The sequence below is a fragment of the Herpailurus yagouaroundi genome, unplaced genomic scaffold, assembly GCF_014898765.1.
Source record: "Herpailurus yagouaroundi ecotype Mexico unplaced genomic scaffold, PumYag 100, whole genome shotgun sequence".
In the NCBI taxonomy this organism is placed as follows: domain Eukaryota; kingdom Metazoa; phylum Chordata; class Mammalia; order Carnivora; family Felidae; genus Herpailurus; species Herpailurus yagouaroundi.
The window spans coordinates 83,891,495-83,908,398 of NW_024412391.1; the positions used below are offsets into that span (position 1 = coordinate 83,891,495).

The 16,904-nt window shown below is 37.0% G+C and overlaps 1 protein-coding gene across 1 annotated transcript in view; it reads right to left on the reverse strand.

The window, feature by feature from the left end:
* Positions 1-16,904, reverse strand: part of COG5 (component of oligomeric golgi complex 5) — a 321,373-nt gene that overhangs the window by 296,172 nt on the left and 8,297 nt on the right. Inside the window, exons 3-5 of the mRNA XM_040472926.1 lie at positions 16,050-16,107; positions 10,930-10,984; positions 10,759-10,828 (exon numbers count right to left, since the gene is read on the reverse strand). Of these exons, the coding sequence (XP_040328860.1) occupies positions 10,759-10,828; positions 10,930-10,984; positions 16,050-16,107 (183 nt within the window). The remainder of the gene's footprint in view (positions 1-10,758; positions 10,829-10,929; positions 10,985-16,049; positions 16,108-16,904) is intronic.

The window sequence follows — 16,904 nt, forward strand, 5'->3', positions numbered from 1 at the left end:
GGATGCTTAACCAACTGAGCCACCCAGGCACCCCCATATCTCCTTTATATATTCACCAATTGATGGACATTTTCAGGATACGGACAGCCATACCCTGGCTATCGCAAATAATGTTACTAAAAACACAGGAGTGCAGGTATCCCTCTGAATTAACATTTTTGTATTCTTTGGGTAAATACCCAGTAGTGCAATTGCTGAATTATAGGGTTAATTCTATTTTTAATTTCTTAAGAATTCTCCATACTGTTTTCGACAGTGGCTGTACCCGTTTGCATTCCCACCAACACTGATGGTTACCAGAGGGGGTGGAGGTGGGAGGTGGGGTTAAACAGGCCATGGGGATTAAGGAGTGCACTTGTGATGAGCACCAGTTAATGTATGGAGTTGTTCAATCACTATAATGTATACCTGAAACTAATATAACACTGTATAAAAGTGAATAAGATGATTTTAAAAATGGCCAATAGGCACAATAAAAGATGCTCAATATCTTTAGTCAGTAGGGAAATTCAAATCAAAACAACAAGGTACCACTCCATACCCAATCAGATGGCTATATTAAAAAGAAAAGAAGTATTGGCAAGAAATAAAGAAATTGAAACTTTCATACATTGCTGGTAAGAATGGAAAATGGTACAGCTGCTTTGGAAAACAGTCTGGCATTCTTCAAAAAAAGTTTCTTTTTCCAGAGACTGAGATATAATTGACATATATTACTGTATAAGTTTGAGTTTGTACCATATTAATTTCATACATCAAAATGTTAGAGTTAGCATATGACCTTAACATAAATATTCTCAAGTAAATACCCAAGATAATTGAAAAATTTCCACACAAAAACTTGTACAAAAATATTCATAACAGCTGTTACTCATCATAGTCAAAAAGTGGAAATAACCCAAATATTCATCAAGCAACAGGAAAACAAATTGAATGGATAAACAAAAATGTGGTATATCCATACAATGTAGTATTATTTGGTCATAAAAAGGAAAGAAGTATTGAAACATACTACAAGAGGAACCTTGAAAGCATTATGCTGAATGAAAGAAGCCAGACAAAAAAAATGCCACACAATGTATGATACATTTGTATGAAATGTCCACCACAGGCAACTCCATAGAGACATACGGCATATTAGAAAGTTGGTGGGGGAATAAGTAAGAGGGAGTGACTACTAATGGGCATCAAGTTTTTCTTTGGGGTAATGAAAATCTTTTGACGTTAGATGTGCTGTTGCACAACCCTGTGACTACAGTAAAAACTACTCATTTTACACTTAAAAATACAGTTTAAAATGGTAAATTTTATAGCATATGACCTACAACTCAGTTTTTAAAACTGAAAGTAACTTCTAACATGATGGGATGACAGGCTGGATTTACACTCCCATGGTGAACAACTAGAAAGCTGAACAAAATGCATGAAATCATTTTCAGACGCTGAACAGACAGCACAGAACTATCATCCCCAGGATTAACAAAATGAATGAACTTGGGACACTTGGCTGGCTCAGTCGGTGCAGCATGTGACTCTTGATCCAGAGGTTGTGGGTTTGAACCCCATGTTGGATACAGAAATTACATAAAAATAAAATCTTTTAGGGGCACCTTGGTGGTTCAGTCAGTTGAGTGTCTGACTTCAGGTCATGATCTCATGGTTCATGAGTTGGAGCCCCACATCGGAATTGCTGCTGTCAGCCTGTCAGTACAGAGCCCACTTTGGAGCCTGTGTCCTCCTCCCCACCCCTCCCCCACTTCCCTTTCCCTGCTCACCCTCTCTCTCAAAAAAAGAAAAAAGAAAATGGTTTAGAAAAAGAAAAAAAGAAGAAAATGAACTTTACCCTAGTTTACTGCTGGGAGACAATTTTCAGGACCCAGCAAAGGGAAAGGAAAGAGAAACAGAACATGATGGTCTCTCTACAATGAGAAAACAGAGATGTGACTTCAGGAGAACCAAAAAGGCTAGAGTTTATGGACAGAAACTGGACAGGAAGGAGATGTTGTGGATATCTGCAGAAGGACGGACTCAAGGACCAACATGTACATATGTAGGAGGAAACTCAGGGAAAGAATTACTGAAACACTTCACAGAGCCCACAGCATTAAGACCTAGCAGTGAATAATTAGGGCTAACATATAAACTAGTCCCAGACTAAAGGCTGCTCTGGACCTGCTCTAACAAAGAATTAAAACCAGTTCTCACTTACCAGGCACGTGAATAAGTGAAAAAATAAAACCCATAACAAGAAGAAAGGTCAATCAATAATGATTGATGAAGAAATAATGAAGACTGAAATACTAAAATACCTATTCTAAATATACCTATATGTTCAGGGCACCTTGGTGGCTGAGTCCTGATTTCAGCTCAGGTCATGATTTCATGGTCCTGAGATCAAGCCCCATGTCAGGCTCTGCGCTGGGTGAGAAGCCTGCTTAAGATTCTCTCTCCCCCACTATCTCTCAGAATGAATAAACATTAAAAAAAATATTTTAATATACTCTGTATGTTCAAAAGAAAACAAACTTCATTATAGAAAGGAAAGATATAAAAAGACAAAAACATCAGAGATTAAAAAATACATTATGTAAAATAGAAAACACAGGATGGAGGTAACAACAGATTAGACATTTCAGAAAAACGTAAACTTAGAAATAATTTCAGGTATATTAAATACCAAAACTAAATAAATAAATAAATAAATAAATAAATAAATAAATAAATAAATAAATACCAAAACATATCACACAGAGCAATATAGAAGATCTTCATGACCCCAGGGTAGGGAATGTTCTCTTAATCAAGACAGAAAAACACTAACCCTAAAAGAAAAAAATGGTAAATTTTACTTCTATCCATCCAGATATTACCAATAAAGAAAAAAAAAACACAAAGGGATATTTGAAACATACAATAGAGGACACATCTCAGGTATTCAGCCTCTTTAGTAATTAATTCCCTGAAAAATGCACCGAAATACTGGCAAAAATTAGCAAGTCTCACAACAATAAATGTTGGCAATGATACAAACTAATACCAACTCTATACTGTCAGTGTGCAGGACAGAATTATGTGGGAAAATAGTTGGACTTTACATAATAAAGCTAAAGATCAAAAATCCTATAACCCTAGCAATCCCATTCCTAGAATATACCTAGGCCAATAAGCATATGGAAAGATGCTCAACATCACTCATCATAGGAGAAATACAAATCAAAACCACTAAGAGATATCACCGCTTACCCACTAGCATGGCTGATATCAAAAGAACAGAAAATAACAAGCGCTGACAAAGATGCAGAAAAGTTGGAAACCTTGGGCACTACTGGTGGGAATGCAGAATGGTTTCAGCCACTAATGAAAACAGTATGGAGGATCCACAAAAATTTAAAAATAGAATTACCCATATGATCTGGTATCTCCCAAGCAACTCAAAGCAGGATGGATCTCAAGAGATATTTGCACACCCATGTTCACTGCAGCATTCTTCATAACAGCCAAGAGGGGAAGCAACCCTAATGTTGCTTCAATGGATTCATGAAAAAAGAAAATGTGGTATATCCATACAATAGAATATTACGCAGTCTTAAAGAAGGAAATCCTTCTTTAGTACGTGTACTCAAATACAGATGAACCTCAAGGATATTATGCTAAATGAAATAAACCAAAAGGACAAATACTATATGCTCTGCTTATATGAAATAGCTAAATAGTCAAAATCATAGAGACAGAAAGCAGAAAGGTAGGTGCCAATGAGGAAGACAGGAGGGAGAAAGAGAAATTCACACTTAGGGCATAAAGAGTTTCAGTTTTGTAAGATGAGAAAGTTCTGGAGGTCTGTTACACAACAATATGAATATGGTTAGCAGTACACTTAAAAATGATTAAGATGGGGTGCCTGGGTGGCTTGGCCAATTAGGCGTCCAACTCTTGATTTCGGCTCAGGTCATGATCACCCGGTCGTGAGATGGGGTCCCATGTCGGGTTCTGTGCTGACAGCATGGAGCCTGCTTGGCATTCTTTCTCTCCCCCTCTCTCTGCCCCTCCCCTGCTCGCACTTTCTCTATCAAAATAAATGAACTTAAAGAAAAAATGTTTCCTGGACAGCAACTCTAACTTACCTGCAAATGTTAAAGATAATTTCAGACAAAAAAAAAAAAAAAAAAGTAACTATAGTTTATATATAGCTTAATGAAAAGCTTGAGTAAGATTTAGATAGAAAGAAGCAATATTAGGAAGACAAAGAAATGTACAGTTACACATCAAATTTGGAGAGTTAGGGGGTAGGAAGTGGAGAAAATTTAGTTCACACTTAGGTGAATTATAGCTCAATAAAGCTATAAAAAACTATGAGTCTGGGGTAAGGTACTGAGAAAGCTGGAAAATCAGGGGAGGTGTAAAACATAAAATGGAATTTAAGAGTTTAAGATTTCAGAGGTCAACTGTACAGTCACGGGAGTCGATGAAGATCATAACTGGAGTTAAGGAAGTCAAAGAAGAGTGAGGACAGGATGATGGATGGATGGGTGGATTACTATGGGTACTAAAGCCAGAAACTATCATGTAAAGGCTTTCACTGAAAAGCTAACTGAGCCAGGTCTGTCTTTAGTGAAGGAGGCTGACAGATAAAAGTAATATGTAACAAGGACAAGGGGAAATGGCTTGAGTTAATCCTTTTAATGCACACTTTCATTGCCATTCTCTGGATATGCCCTGCATGCCTCCACCTCCCATGCATTTGTTATATTCTTCTTTCTGACTATAATTCCTTACTCTCATCCTAGCCTACTCAAATCCTATCCTTTAAAGCTCTTATCAATCCATTCATTCTTAAAGATTTACTTCAAATATGTCAACAACCTACTGCTCCTAAGCCCATCTCAAATACCATTTCTTAAGCATTAAACACATCATAAAGCAATCCAACTGCATATAATTTCTTTGCACTCTAAATACTTGTTTATTTCGGCATTTATGTAACTAGTATTTTATTAGGTCATTGTGTAGAGTTATCTTATTTCCTTTAACCATGATGTAAACTTTTTGAAAAGTACTTCCTCACCCTTTTTTGTATTCTCTGCCATAACTAACACAGTATCTCTCACATGAGATGTTCCCATGGCTTACTAGAAGATCAGGGCTCCTCGGTTATCAATCCCTCATTATCTTATCTATGTTCTTTCAAACAATATTGCCATTAAGTCATACTATGTCTACTAACAATATAAAAAGAACATATTTTTTTAAAAAAAAACCTTCTTTATGCAATTTTCAAACACCTGTTCTATATAAAATGGCAATGAACAGAAAAATAGAATTTATAAAAAATATCATTTAGTATAGTAACAAAACCAAATATTTTTTTAATGTTTGTTTTTGAGAGAGAAGAGAGGCAGAGACAGAGCATGAGTGGGGGAGGGGCAGAGAGAGAGGGAGACACAGAATCCAAAGCAGGCTCCAGGCTGTGACCTGCCAGCACAGAAACCAACACAGGGCTCAAACCTATGAACTGTGAGATCATGACCTGAGCCAAAGTCGAACACTTAACTGACTGAGCCACACAGGTGCCCCTATTTTTCTTTTTTTATGTCTGTCTATTTTTGAGAACAAGAAAGAGAGTGCAGGGGAAGGGCAGAGAGAGGAGACACAGGATCTGAAGCAGGCTCTACACCGACAGCAGACAGCCCGATGTGGGGCTTGAACTCACGGAAACACGACATCATGACCTGAGCCAAACCCAGATGCTTAACCAACTGAGCCACCCAGGCTCCCCACAAAAACAAATATTTAAAGATAAGTTTAACAAAACTGAAACCAAAATGTGAGGCTGAAATTAAACAAGACCTACGTACATGTAGATATACCATATTCATGACATGGAAGATGCAATATTGTTAATACATCGATTCTCCCCAAACTGACCTACAGATGTAACACATTTCCAGTCAAAATCCTAACCATCTTTTTAGGGGCACTTGGGTGGTTCAGTTGGTTAAGTGTCAGAGTCTTGACATCAGCTCAAGTCACGATCTCATGGTTCATGAGATGAGCCCCATATTGGGGACTCGCTGACAGCATGGAGCTTGCTTGGGATTCTGTGTCTCCCTTTCTCTCTGCCCTTCCCCTGTTCTTGCACACGCGCGCGCGCTCTCTCTCTCTGTCTCAAAAATAAATAAACTTAAAAAAATATATTTAAAAATATCCTAAACAGGGGCGCCTGGGCGGCTCAGTTGGTTAAGTATTCGACTTCGGCTCAGGTCATGATCTCATAGTCTGCAGGTTCGAGCCCCATGTCGGGCTCTGTGCTGACAGCCCAGAGCCTGGAGCCTGCTTCAAACTCTGTGTCTCCCTCTCTCTCTCTCTCTGCCCCTCCTCCACTCTCACTCTGTCTCTCAAAAATAAACATTAAAAAGAACTTAAAAATTTTAAAAATCATAAACAGCTTTTTAGTAGAAATTGATGAGCTGATTCTAAAGTTCAGATGGGATTGCAGATACTAAAATGGTATCCTTTTTTCAAGATCATTTGGCTGATAGAAGACTTACTAAAAAGCTTCAGTGATCAAGATAGTGTACAATTAATATAAAGGCAAAAAATTAGTTCAACTGAGGAGAGTAAAGAGTCCAGAAATAATCCCACACATACAAAGTCAATTAAGTATTATGAAGGCAACAAAAAAACTGAACAGGGAAAGAAAAGCTGTTTTCAAGAAATGGTGCCAGCAATCCATAAAAGAAAATTTGATAATTTGGACCTGATCAAAATTTATAATTTTCTGTTTCAAAAGAAAACACTTAAAAATAAAAGTCAAGTCATAGACTGGTAGAAATATTTATAAGTCATACACTGGGAAAAAAAAATATTGGTAAATCACGTATTGTATCATAATATATAAAAGAAAAGCTCCTAACTGGGTATTTTTCCGAAGAAAACAAAACACTACTACAAATATATTCACCCCATGTTCACTGGAGCATCATTTTCAATAGCCAAGTGTCCATTGACAGATGAATAAAGAAGAGGTAGTGTGCATACATACACACACAGATATTATGCAGCCATAAAAAGGAATGAGATCCTGACATTGGTAACAAGTTGGATAGACCTAGAGGGTAGTATGTTAAGTGAAATAATTCAAACAGAGAAAGACAAGTATCATATGATTTCAATTATATGTGGAATCTAAAAAACCAAATGAAGAAACAGAAAAATCAGAAAGAGACCCATAAATACAGAGAAAAAACTGATGGTTGCCAGAGAAGAGAGGGCTGGGGGTATGGGCAAAATGGGTACACGGGAGTGGGAGGTATAGGCTTCCTGTAATGGACTAAGTCACAGGGATGAAAGGTACAGCAAAGAGAATACAGTTAGTGGTACTGTAATAGCACTGTATTGTGACAGATGGCAGCTGCCCTTGTAGTGAGCACAGCATAATGTATATAGTTGTTGAATCACTATGTTGTACACCTGAAAGTAATGAAACAGTGTGTATCAACTATTCTTCAACAACAAAAAAAGCTGTAACTTAACAATAAGATAAACAATCCAATTTTAAAATGCCTAAAAGATATTATAGACTGAATAAATTAAAGATATACTAATGACTAATAAGCACATGAAAAGATACCCAAATCATCATTTAAGAAATGTAAACTAAAATTATAATGAAATACCACTGTATTCGTGGGCTACTAGAATGCCCATAATCAAAGAAGAGAAAATAACAAGTGTTGGTAAGGATGTGTAGACACTGGAGGATGCCTGGGTGGCTCAGTTAGTTAAGCGCCTGACTTGGACTCAAGTCATGATCTTATGGTTCCTAAGTTCGATCCCCGCATGGGACTCACTGCTGTCAGCACAGAGCCTACTTTGGATCCTCTGTCCCCTTGTCTCTCTGCTCCTCACCCACTCACACGTGCTCTCACTCTCCAAAAATAAATAAACAGTAAAAAAATAATTTAAAAAAAGGATGTGTCGACACTGGAACCCTCATATATTACTGATGGGAATATAAAATAGTATAGGCACTTTGGAAAACAACATGGCAGTTCTTTAAAAAATTAAACTTACCATACAACCCATCAATTCCATTTTTAGAAATCTACCTAAGAGAAATGAAAGCACAGGTCCACACAAATACATGTAAGCAAATGTTCATAGTAGCATTATTCAAAAGCCAGTAATGAGAAACAATCCAAATATCCATCAACTGGTGAGTGGATAAACAAAATGTGCTAGCTCCATAAAATAGAACAGAATTCAGCAATTAAAAAAAAAGAAAGGAGGGGCGCCTGGGTGGCTCAGTCGGTTAAGCAGCCAACTTCAGCTCAGGTCATGATCTTGCTGTCCGTGAGTTCGAGCCCCACGTCAGGCTCTGTGCTGACAGCTCAGAGCCTGGAGCCTGTTTCAGATTCTGTGTCTCCCTCTCTCTGACCCTCCCCTGTTCATGCTCTGTCTCTCCCTGTCTCAAAAATAAATAAAACGTTAAAAAAAAAAAAAAAGAATGGGGACACCTGAGTGGCTCAGTCGGTGGGGCATCCGACTTTGGCTCAGGTCATGATCTCACGGTTCACAGAGCCCCGCATTGGGCTCTGTGCTGACAGCTTGGAGCCTAGAGCCTACTTCGGATTGTGTCTCTCTCTCTCTCTCTCTGCCCCTCCCAGCGTATGCTCTCTCTCTGAAAAATAAACATTAAAAAAAATTAAAAAAAAAAGAATGAACTACTAATGACATTCTATGACACAGACGTACCTCAAAGGCATTATGCAAAGTGAATGAAGCCAGACACAAAAGACTATATCTTGTATAATTCCATTTAGATGAAATGACCAGAAAAGGCAAATCAATAGAGACAGAAAATAGATTAGCAACACCGTAGAACTGGGGGGTGGGAATAAGTACTGACAGCTGCAATAGACTTAAAATCTCGTCTTTTACAACAACATGGATGGAGCTAGAGTATAATGTTTAGAGAACTAAGTCAGAGAAAGACAAATGCCATGTGATTTCACTCATATGTGGAATATAAGAAACAAACAAAGGGAAAAAAAGAGAGAGAGGCAAACCAAGAACTAACTATAACTGTTAACTATAGAGAACAAACTGATGGCTACCAGAGGGGAGGAGGGTGAGGGGATGGGAGAAATAGGTGATGGGGATTAAAGAGTACACTTAACATGATGGGAGGGAAAAAAAACAAAATGATAAAAAAAAAAAATTCATGTGTTGAAATCCTAACCCCTAGGTGAGATAATATTAGCAAGTGAGGCCTTTGAGAGGTGATTAGGTCATGAAAGTGAACCCCTCATGAATGGGATTAGTGTCCTTATAAAAGGGACCCCAGAGATCTCTCTAGCCTTGTCTGCCATTTGAGGATACAATAGAAAATGACTATATAATCATGATGAGTAACATATTTAATTGCTGAATCACTCAACTGTACACCTGAAACTAATAGAACACTGTATGTTAGCTATACTAAAATTAAAATTAAAGACTTAATTTAAAAAATTGAAAAAGAAAAGAAAAGGACTATCTGCAGCCCAAAAGAGGGCCCTGTCCAGGACATGAGCAGCCTGGTACCCTGATTCAGACGTCCAGCCTCTAGAACTGTGAGAAAGAAATTTCTATAGTTCATAAACCACCCAGTCTATGATATTCCATTACAGTAGTCCAAATGAAAGAAGACAATGGCAAACAGGAGGGATCTTTCTGTGGCAGTGGAAATCTTCTAAAACAGCACTGTGGTATGACTGGCACATTCTATAAATTAGCAGACATTAAAACAGTTATTTTAACAGTATTCCATATATCCAAAAGGTTAAGCAGATTAATGGAAAGTATAGAAAAGATCCAAATCAAACTTCTTGAGATTAAAACAAAAATGTCTGAAATCAAAAATACACTGAATGAGATTAGGGGTCGATCAAACAGTACAGAAGAAACGATCAGTGAATGTGAAGACAAAGCAATAGAAATTATCCAAAACAAAACACATGGGGTAAACATGACTGGAAAAAAATGAACAGAGAATCCAGTTGTCTGTGAGACATCCCAAAGATACCTAATACATTCGTAATTGTAATCCCAGAAGGAAAGGGGAGGAATAGAAAAAATATCTGGGGGGGGGGGGGGGCGCCTGGGTGGCTCAGTCAATTAAGCGGCCGACTTCAGCTCAGGTCATGATTTCGTGGTCTGTGAGTTCGAGCCCTGCGTCAGGCTCTGTGCTGACAGCTCAGAGCCTGGAGCCTGTTTCAGATTCTGTGTCTCCCTCTCTCTGACCCTCCCCTGTTCATGCTCTGTCCCTCCCTGTCTCAAAAATAAATAGATGTTAAAAAAACATTAAAAAAAAAAAAGAAAAAATATCTGGAAAAATAATGGCCATAAAAAATAACAAAATTCTGGTCCAAAACTGAATTTCTCCTATAATACATAAGCACTCCTATTAGAACAACTTATAGGTATGGGTTACTTCATTTAGCATAAATGCTGGGTTTCTTTCTGCTCTCTACTGAAAAAATAGTTGTGAATATTAATAAATTAGTAAATGATTATACACTGTAGTATTAAGAATGAAAATAATTCACTTGAATAGTTTTTTATTTTTTAAATTGCCTATCTTATTTTAAAGCTCTTTAGTATTTCTCCTTTTCTCTCATATTCCCCTATTTCCTCAGAATTCGTTCTCTTGAAATGTATTCACTTATAAAAGCAAAATGAATAATACAAAGTATTAAAAACTGAAAAGTGACAACCCACCTGAAGTCTTGCAAGTTGTGCAGTGCGGGCTACTATTTTATTGTACGGCTCCACAATTTTTGCTTTCATCCTAAAGGAAAAATAAAGAGAGGAGTAACAATAAAATCATCTTCAAATATCAATCGTTAAACTGCTTTCCCTTCCACTTATTTACAAAATGAGCAACAGTACCTATCAACAGCTCCCTGTAAAGCGCCAATTCTTGTCTGCATCATCTGAAGAACGCCTAGGAAAACACAATAATTTCCATTACTTTACAAAGTTCCAAGGGCTCCAATAGGGCAAAAGAATTATATTAAAAGAAAAAAAATTCATACATAGAGAAAAATTTCAATTTTTCCTGCCACCATCATAACCTAAGCAACCAATCAATATCTTTTACCTGTACTATTGTTAAAGCCTCTAACTATTCCCCCCTTCCAATCCTTGTTCCACTAAATAAGTGTGACAAGGAAGGCAGAGTGACTGTTTAAGGAGCATAGGGTTTTCCACTTGGGGTGATGAAAAAGTTCTGAAACTACACAATAATGGCTGCACAACATCGTAAATGTAATTAATGCTGCTAAATTACATACTTTAAAATGGTGAAGTTTTGTGTTAATGTGCATTTTATCTATAACTACAAAAGAAGAAGACTAAGTGATCTTTAAAGGTGCAAATTGTATACAATATTCCCTGTTAAAACTCTTCCTTGGTCTCCCCTTTTCCCCCATGTCAAAACTGAAGTCCACAGCTTGGTTTACAAAGCCCTGTACTATCTGGAAATGGTGTACTTTCTCTCCAACATCCAACCCCACCCTCAAGTTCCTACTGGATAAACACCTACTGTTTGTCAAACCTCGCCCTAACAGGCACAAGTACTAAAAGATCCCCCATCTAACTTAGATTCTCTTGCTATTTTCTTCTACAGCATACATTTCCTTCATGGCACTAATCACATTAGGTAATTATATATCTGGCTGTATATCTGTTTAATGTTTTACTCTCTAACTATAAATTCCTGGGCATTAGGGAAAGTATACTGTTCATTCAGTACTGCATGACCTGAGCCTAATGCAGACTACTTCCGATGGCAATATTTGTTAAATTAATTACAAACTAGATAAATAATACACATGGACAGCAAGGACAGCATTGCCTTTAACTCTCAATATACACATAGTAATAAAGAACTTTTTAACATAACTGTAGAAATATTTTCATGAAGAAGGATCTTAAATTTTACTACTTTATGGACCTAAAAATAAGCTTTTCAATATTACAGTTTTAATTATTTTGAACTCCATTCTTTAAAACTCAGTTTCTACGTTTAGTTTTAAAACATAATATTCTAAATAAACTTAGGTACAGAATGCTGTCATGTATTACATGAAGTAATACTAGAATAAGCATTACCAGCATACAAATATGCTTTAATATGGCTCGGTCCAACAGAATCCCCTCTGGACCCAAGGATTCTCATTTTTCTGCTGGTTTTATGTCTTACTGATCTTAAACCTCCAGGAATAAGCTGCCCTTGTTATCAACACTTCCTTATTCTCTCCACCACCCACTCTCCAACAGACTTTCATAATACTCGACCAAAACACATCTTATCAAGGTCACCAGAAATCTCCAACATGCCAAATTCTATTGTCAGTTCTGTCTTTATCTTGTTCCAATTCTCAGAAATTCACAACAGTTTTTTTTTTTTTTAATGTTTTATTTATTGTAGAGAGAGACAGAGCATGAGCAAGGGAGGGGCAGAGAGAGAGCGGGACACAGAATCCGAAGCAGGTTCCAGGCTCTGAGCTGTCAGCACAGAGCCCAACGCGGGGCTCGAACTCACAAGCAGTGAGATCATGATCTGAGCCCAAGTCGGATGCTTAACCCACTGAGCCACCCAGGCGCCGCAGAAATTCACAACACAGTTAAACCACTCCCTCCCTAAAACATTTCTTTTCTCTAGGCTTCCAAGTCATCACACTCCCTAGGTTTCTTCTTATTACATTTAGCTGCTCCTACTCCTCCTCTGTTTGAGTTCTACTCCAAGATTTAATCCTCATTTTCTCTTCTCTATCTACGTATCTCTTAGGGAATTCACCCAACCCCAATGTTTTAAATACTATCTATTCAATAAAATACCGATTTTATACACACATATCCATACATATGTACAAATGTCTACAGAGATTTTGTCTGCGTGTGTGTGCACACATATATATGTATACAGATATATACATGCATATACATACACACATACACAAATATACATATGCAAATATACACACACATATAAACACAGATTTGTGTATATATACACACACACACCTGGCCCCTCAACTTTCTTATGTCAAATTTAAGACGCCCAAGATAACTTCTGCCCTCCCCACCCTATCAAAGTCACAATCTTCTCCATTCTAACCCAGCTCAGTTACCCATACCATCATCTATCCAATTTTTCAGACTAAAAAATAAGGAATCAAACTTGGTGACTTCTTTCCTTCAGCCCTTTCATCTCCCATCAATAAATTCTATCAGCTCTGCCCCCATTTTATCCCACCCACTTCCCTGTCTTTCCATCTACCACTCTAATCCAATGCGCCATCAACTCTACTCTTCTAGCATCTTCTAAATTGGTACCCCTGATTTTACTGTTACTTTCCTATAGAACCACCAGAGAAAACTTCTATAGCATTAATCTCATTACATCATGTCCCTAATAAAAACCCTCCAATGGTTTACTACTGCACTTAAAACGAAAATCAAAATTCCTTTCTAAGAACCTCACGTACGATTCTCTTCTCCACTCATTAAACTCCACTCATACGGGCCTTCTCTCTGCCCCTCGTACATCCCAAGCTCATTCCTACCTTCCCATTTATTCCTCTCTCAACTTTCAACACTCTTCTCCCAAGATTTTTATGTGGTGGTTGTTTCTACCATTCAATGCTCGGTTCAAACATCATCTTCTCAAAAGGGCCTTCCCTGACCATCCTAATAAGGGACTCCCCTTCCTCCATACAGTCATCCATTTATTTTCTTTGTAGGACTTACAATTATCTGAATTTGTCTATTTTCTTTGTCTGCTTCTCCACATTAGAACATAAGTCCCATAAGAACAGTGACTTTGTCTGTTGTTCACAGGTGCCTGGTACCTAAACAAGTTCTAAATTACTGTTTGAGTGGACAAATGAATGAGGGAATGAGGATATCTCTTTTAATAAAATAGAGTTAATTAAATATACTTCTAAATTCCATAAGAACAAAAACTCTGTCAGAGCTGTCTGGAACCTAGCAAATTCTCAACTAATATTTCAATGAATAAATGAGGGGCACCTGGGTGGCTCAGCTGGTTAAGCAGCCAACTTCAGCTCAGGTCATCATCTCATGGTTTGTGAGTTCAAGCCCCGCATCAGGTTCTGAGTTGTCAAGCTCAGAGCCTAGTGCCTGCTTCAGATTCTATGCCTCCCTCTGTCTCTGCCCCTCCCCTGCTCGTGCTTTGTCTTGGTCTCTCAAAAAAATGAATAAATGTAAAAAAAAAAAAAAAAGTTTAATATAAAAATATATGATTAAATGAATGAAAAATGAATAAGAGGGGACTTTTAATAAAATAGGTTCAATAAATGTAATTCCAAACTACTTAGGTGGCAAAAATCTTCAATATTTGGGGGAAAAATTAGATGAAGTAGAAGTTGGTATAACACTTGTTTTCCAAAACATATCACACTTTTCAGCATCTCAACATTCTAATAAGTGTTTAGAAATACACATCATGCCAAAATGAACACTAATTCAGACTTTGACGTTTTATGTTCAAATAATCTGGAGAAGATTCTTAGATTATCACAGGAACTCCGAGAAGGCTGCCTTTGTACTTCAAACACTCATCTAATAGACAGTCATTCTAACTCAGTCTAACAGTATATTTTAAATGCTATAATCACTGAAAAGCTTTTTGGGGAAAACAAGCACATTATGGACCAAAATGCATATAAGAATATAAGAAAAAGAAGTACTTCTGCTGCGAGGATTCATCTACACCTATATAGACTCACAATCAATGTACTACCATGCCATCCTTATGGGTTTTACAAATGAAAAAAATCATTTACCACTTATTTTTAAAAAAAATCACCATTAATACAGGATATTATTTACTTGCTTCCAGAAACACCTAAAATGAGATTAAAAATAATTTCTAATAGTAAGTGGTCAGTAATTAGAGCTTCTTAGCTCTAATATGTATCTATCTTACTTCTTAGCTCTGATATCTATCTTAAATATTCAAACAACAAACTATTATTCCCCCGAATACTAAGTTCTTCATCATGACGTCTGGGAAACAACGTACCTACTGACAGTAAGTAATACCTCTGAGTTCATAAGCAGCACGGGGGGAAGCATTAAATATTGTATCACAAAAAAACATATCCTTCCTCCTCAAGAGTTCAATCAACATAGGGGAAAATCACCTAGTTTTCTTTTGATGTGCAATGATTAATAATACTAATCACAAGTGACAATGTAAAATGTGATTATTAACATTCCATACTTTGTGCACCTGGGACTCTTGATCTTGGGATCGTGAGTTTGAGTTTTATGCTAAATGTGGAGATTACTTAAATAAACAAATTTAAGGAAAATTCCATATTTATAAGATGTAGTTTAATTCAATCAAGAGAGGAGGAAAATTCACAAAAGACTTAGCCAATCAAAAATAGTAAGACTTACAAAAATAAAAATTCCCTGTTATTATTATTCTATTATGCTTGCACTGAAAAGAGTTTCAAAGAAAGCCAAATATAAGGAAAGCATTCAAGCCTACTTCTACTATTACTTACTCTGGTGGTATTGATGTTTTTGTTAATTAACAATTTTCTAACTGTTAATTTTATGAGAGGCACTAAATATGTGCCAGGAATTGTTCTAAGCATTTTTCTAACTCACTTCACCCTCAAAATAACACCATGTAGGTACATATTAATACTCCTCCTTTATGGATAAAAGTGAAGCACACAAAGATGAAATAACTTGTCCATGGTCACACATTTATTAAGTGCCAAAGCAAGGTTTTGAACTCAGTTTAGCTCCGAGGTCAGCAAAGTTTTATTAAAGTTTTGTTGGAACACGCCACATTCATTTTCATATTATCTGGCTGCTCTCACTCCGGAAGAGCAGAGTTCAGTAGTTGCAACAGAGGTGGTATGGCCTGCAAAGTCTCAAACATTTACTATCCACCCCTTAACAATAAAAGTTTGCTAACCCCTGGTCTAGCTCAATCTAATTTATAGTACTTAATGGAAACATACCTTCCAAAGACTCAATCCCAGTTGCTTGTGCTAATAAATCTTCATGTCTTGCAACAACCTGAAAATCAAGAATTTGCTCTAAGTATTAGGAGGTATTTTTCTTTGTAACCACAATGTAGAATTAAAGGTCTACCTTCATATAGGAAGGCCCAAACACTAACACAAAAGAATAAAATACAGATTAAAAGGAGTGTTTGAAAGGAGTTATTAGCAGACATACAAACATGCTTATAGTTTGATATAAAGCCAAAAAGACACAACCTTTTCACCAGTCCTTTTCTTTCCTAATGGGAAGTACAGAGCTGTGCCAAAATTGAAAAACAAAACAAAACAAAACCTATTCTTGCCATGCTTTTATATGCTTTCCCTGTAAAGAATGTTTTTAAACATTAGGTTCTCTTAGTTTCAGTTGGTTTTTTTAAACTTCTCTTAATTCTTGAACTTAATTCAGCATCATCAAGACCACATTCTTTTTCTAATTTAAAAAAAAAAATTTTTAATGTTTATTCACTTTTCAAGAGACAGAGAAAGACATAGTGCGAGCCAGGAAGGGGCAGAGAGAGACAGGGAGACACAGAATCTGAATCTGAGCTGTCAGCACAAAGCCTGACACAGGGCTTGAACTCACAGACTGCAAGATCATGACCTGAGCTAAAGTCGGACGCTTAACCGACTGAGCCACCCAGGTGCCCCAAGACCACATTCTAATCGGAAAAGATAACGCGGAGTCACTACCCACCTATCCCTGAACATCTCTCTGCTTTCAGTTTCCGAAGGTCACAGAAAATCCTCTTCCTTGCACATGACTGATATTTTTATGAAATTTAAGGCAGTGTGAACCATCACATGAAAAAA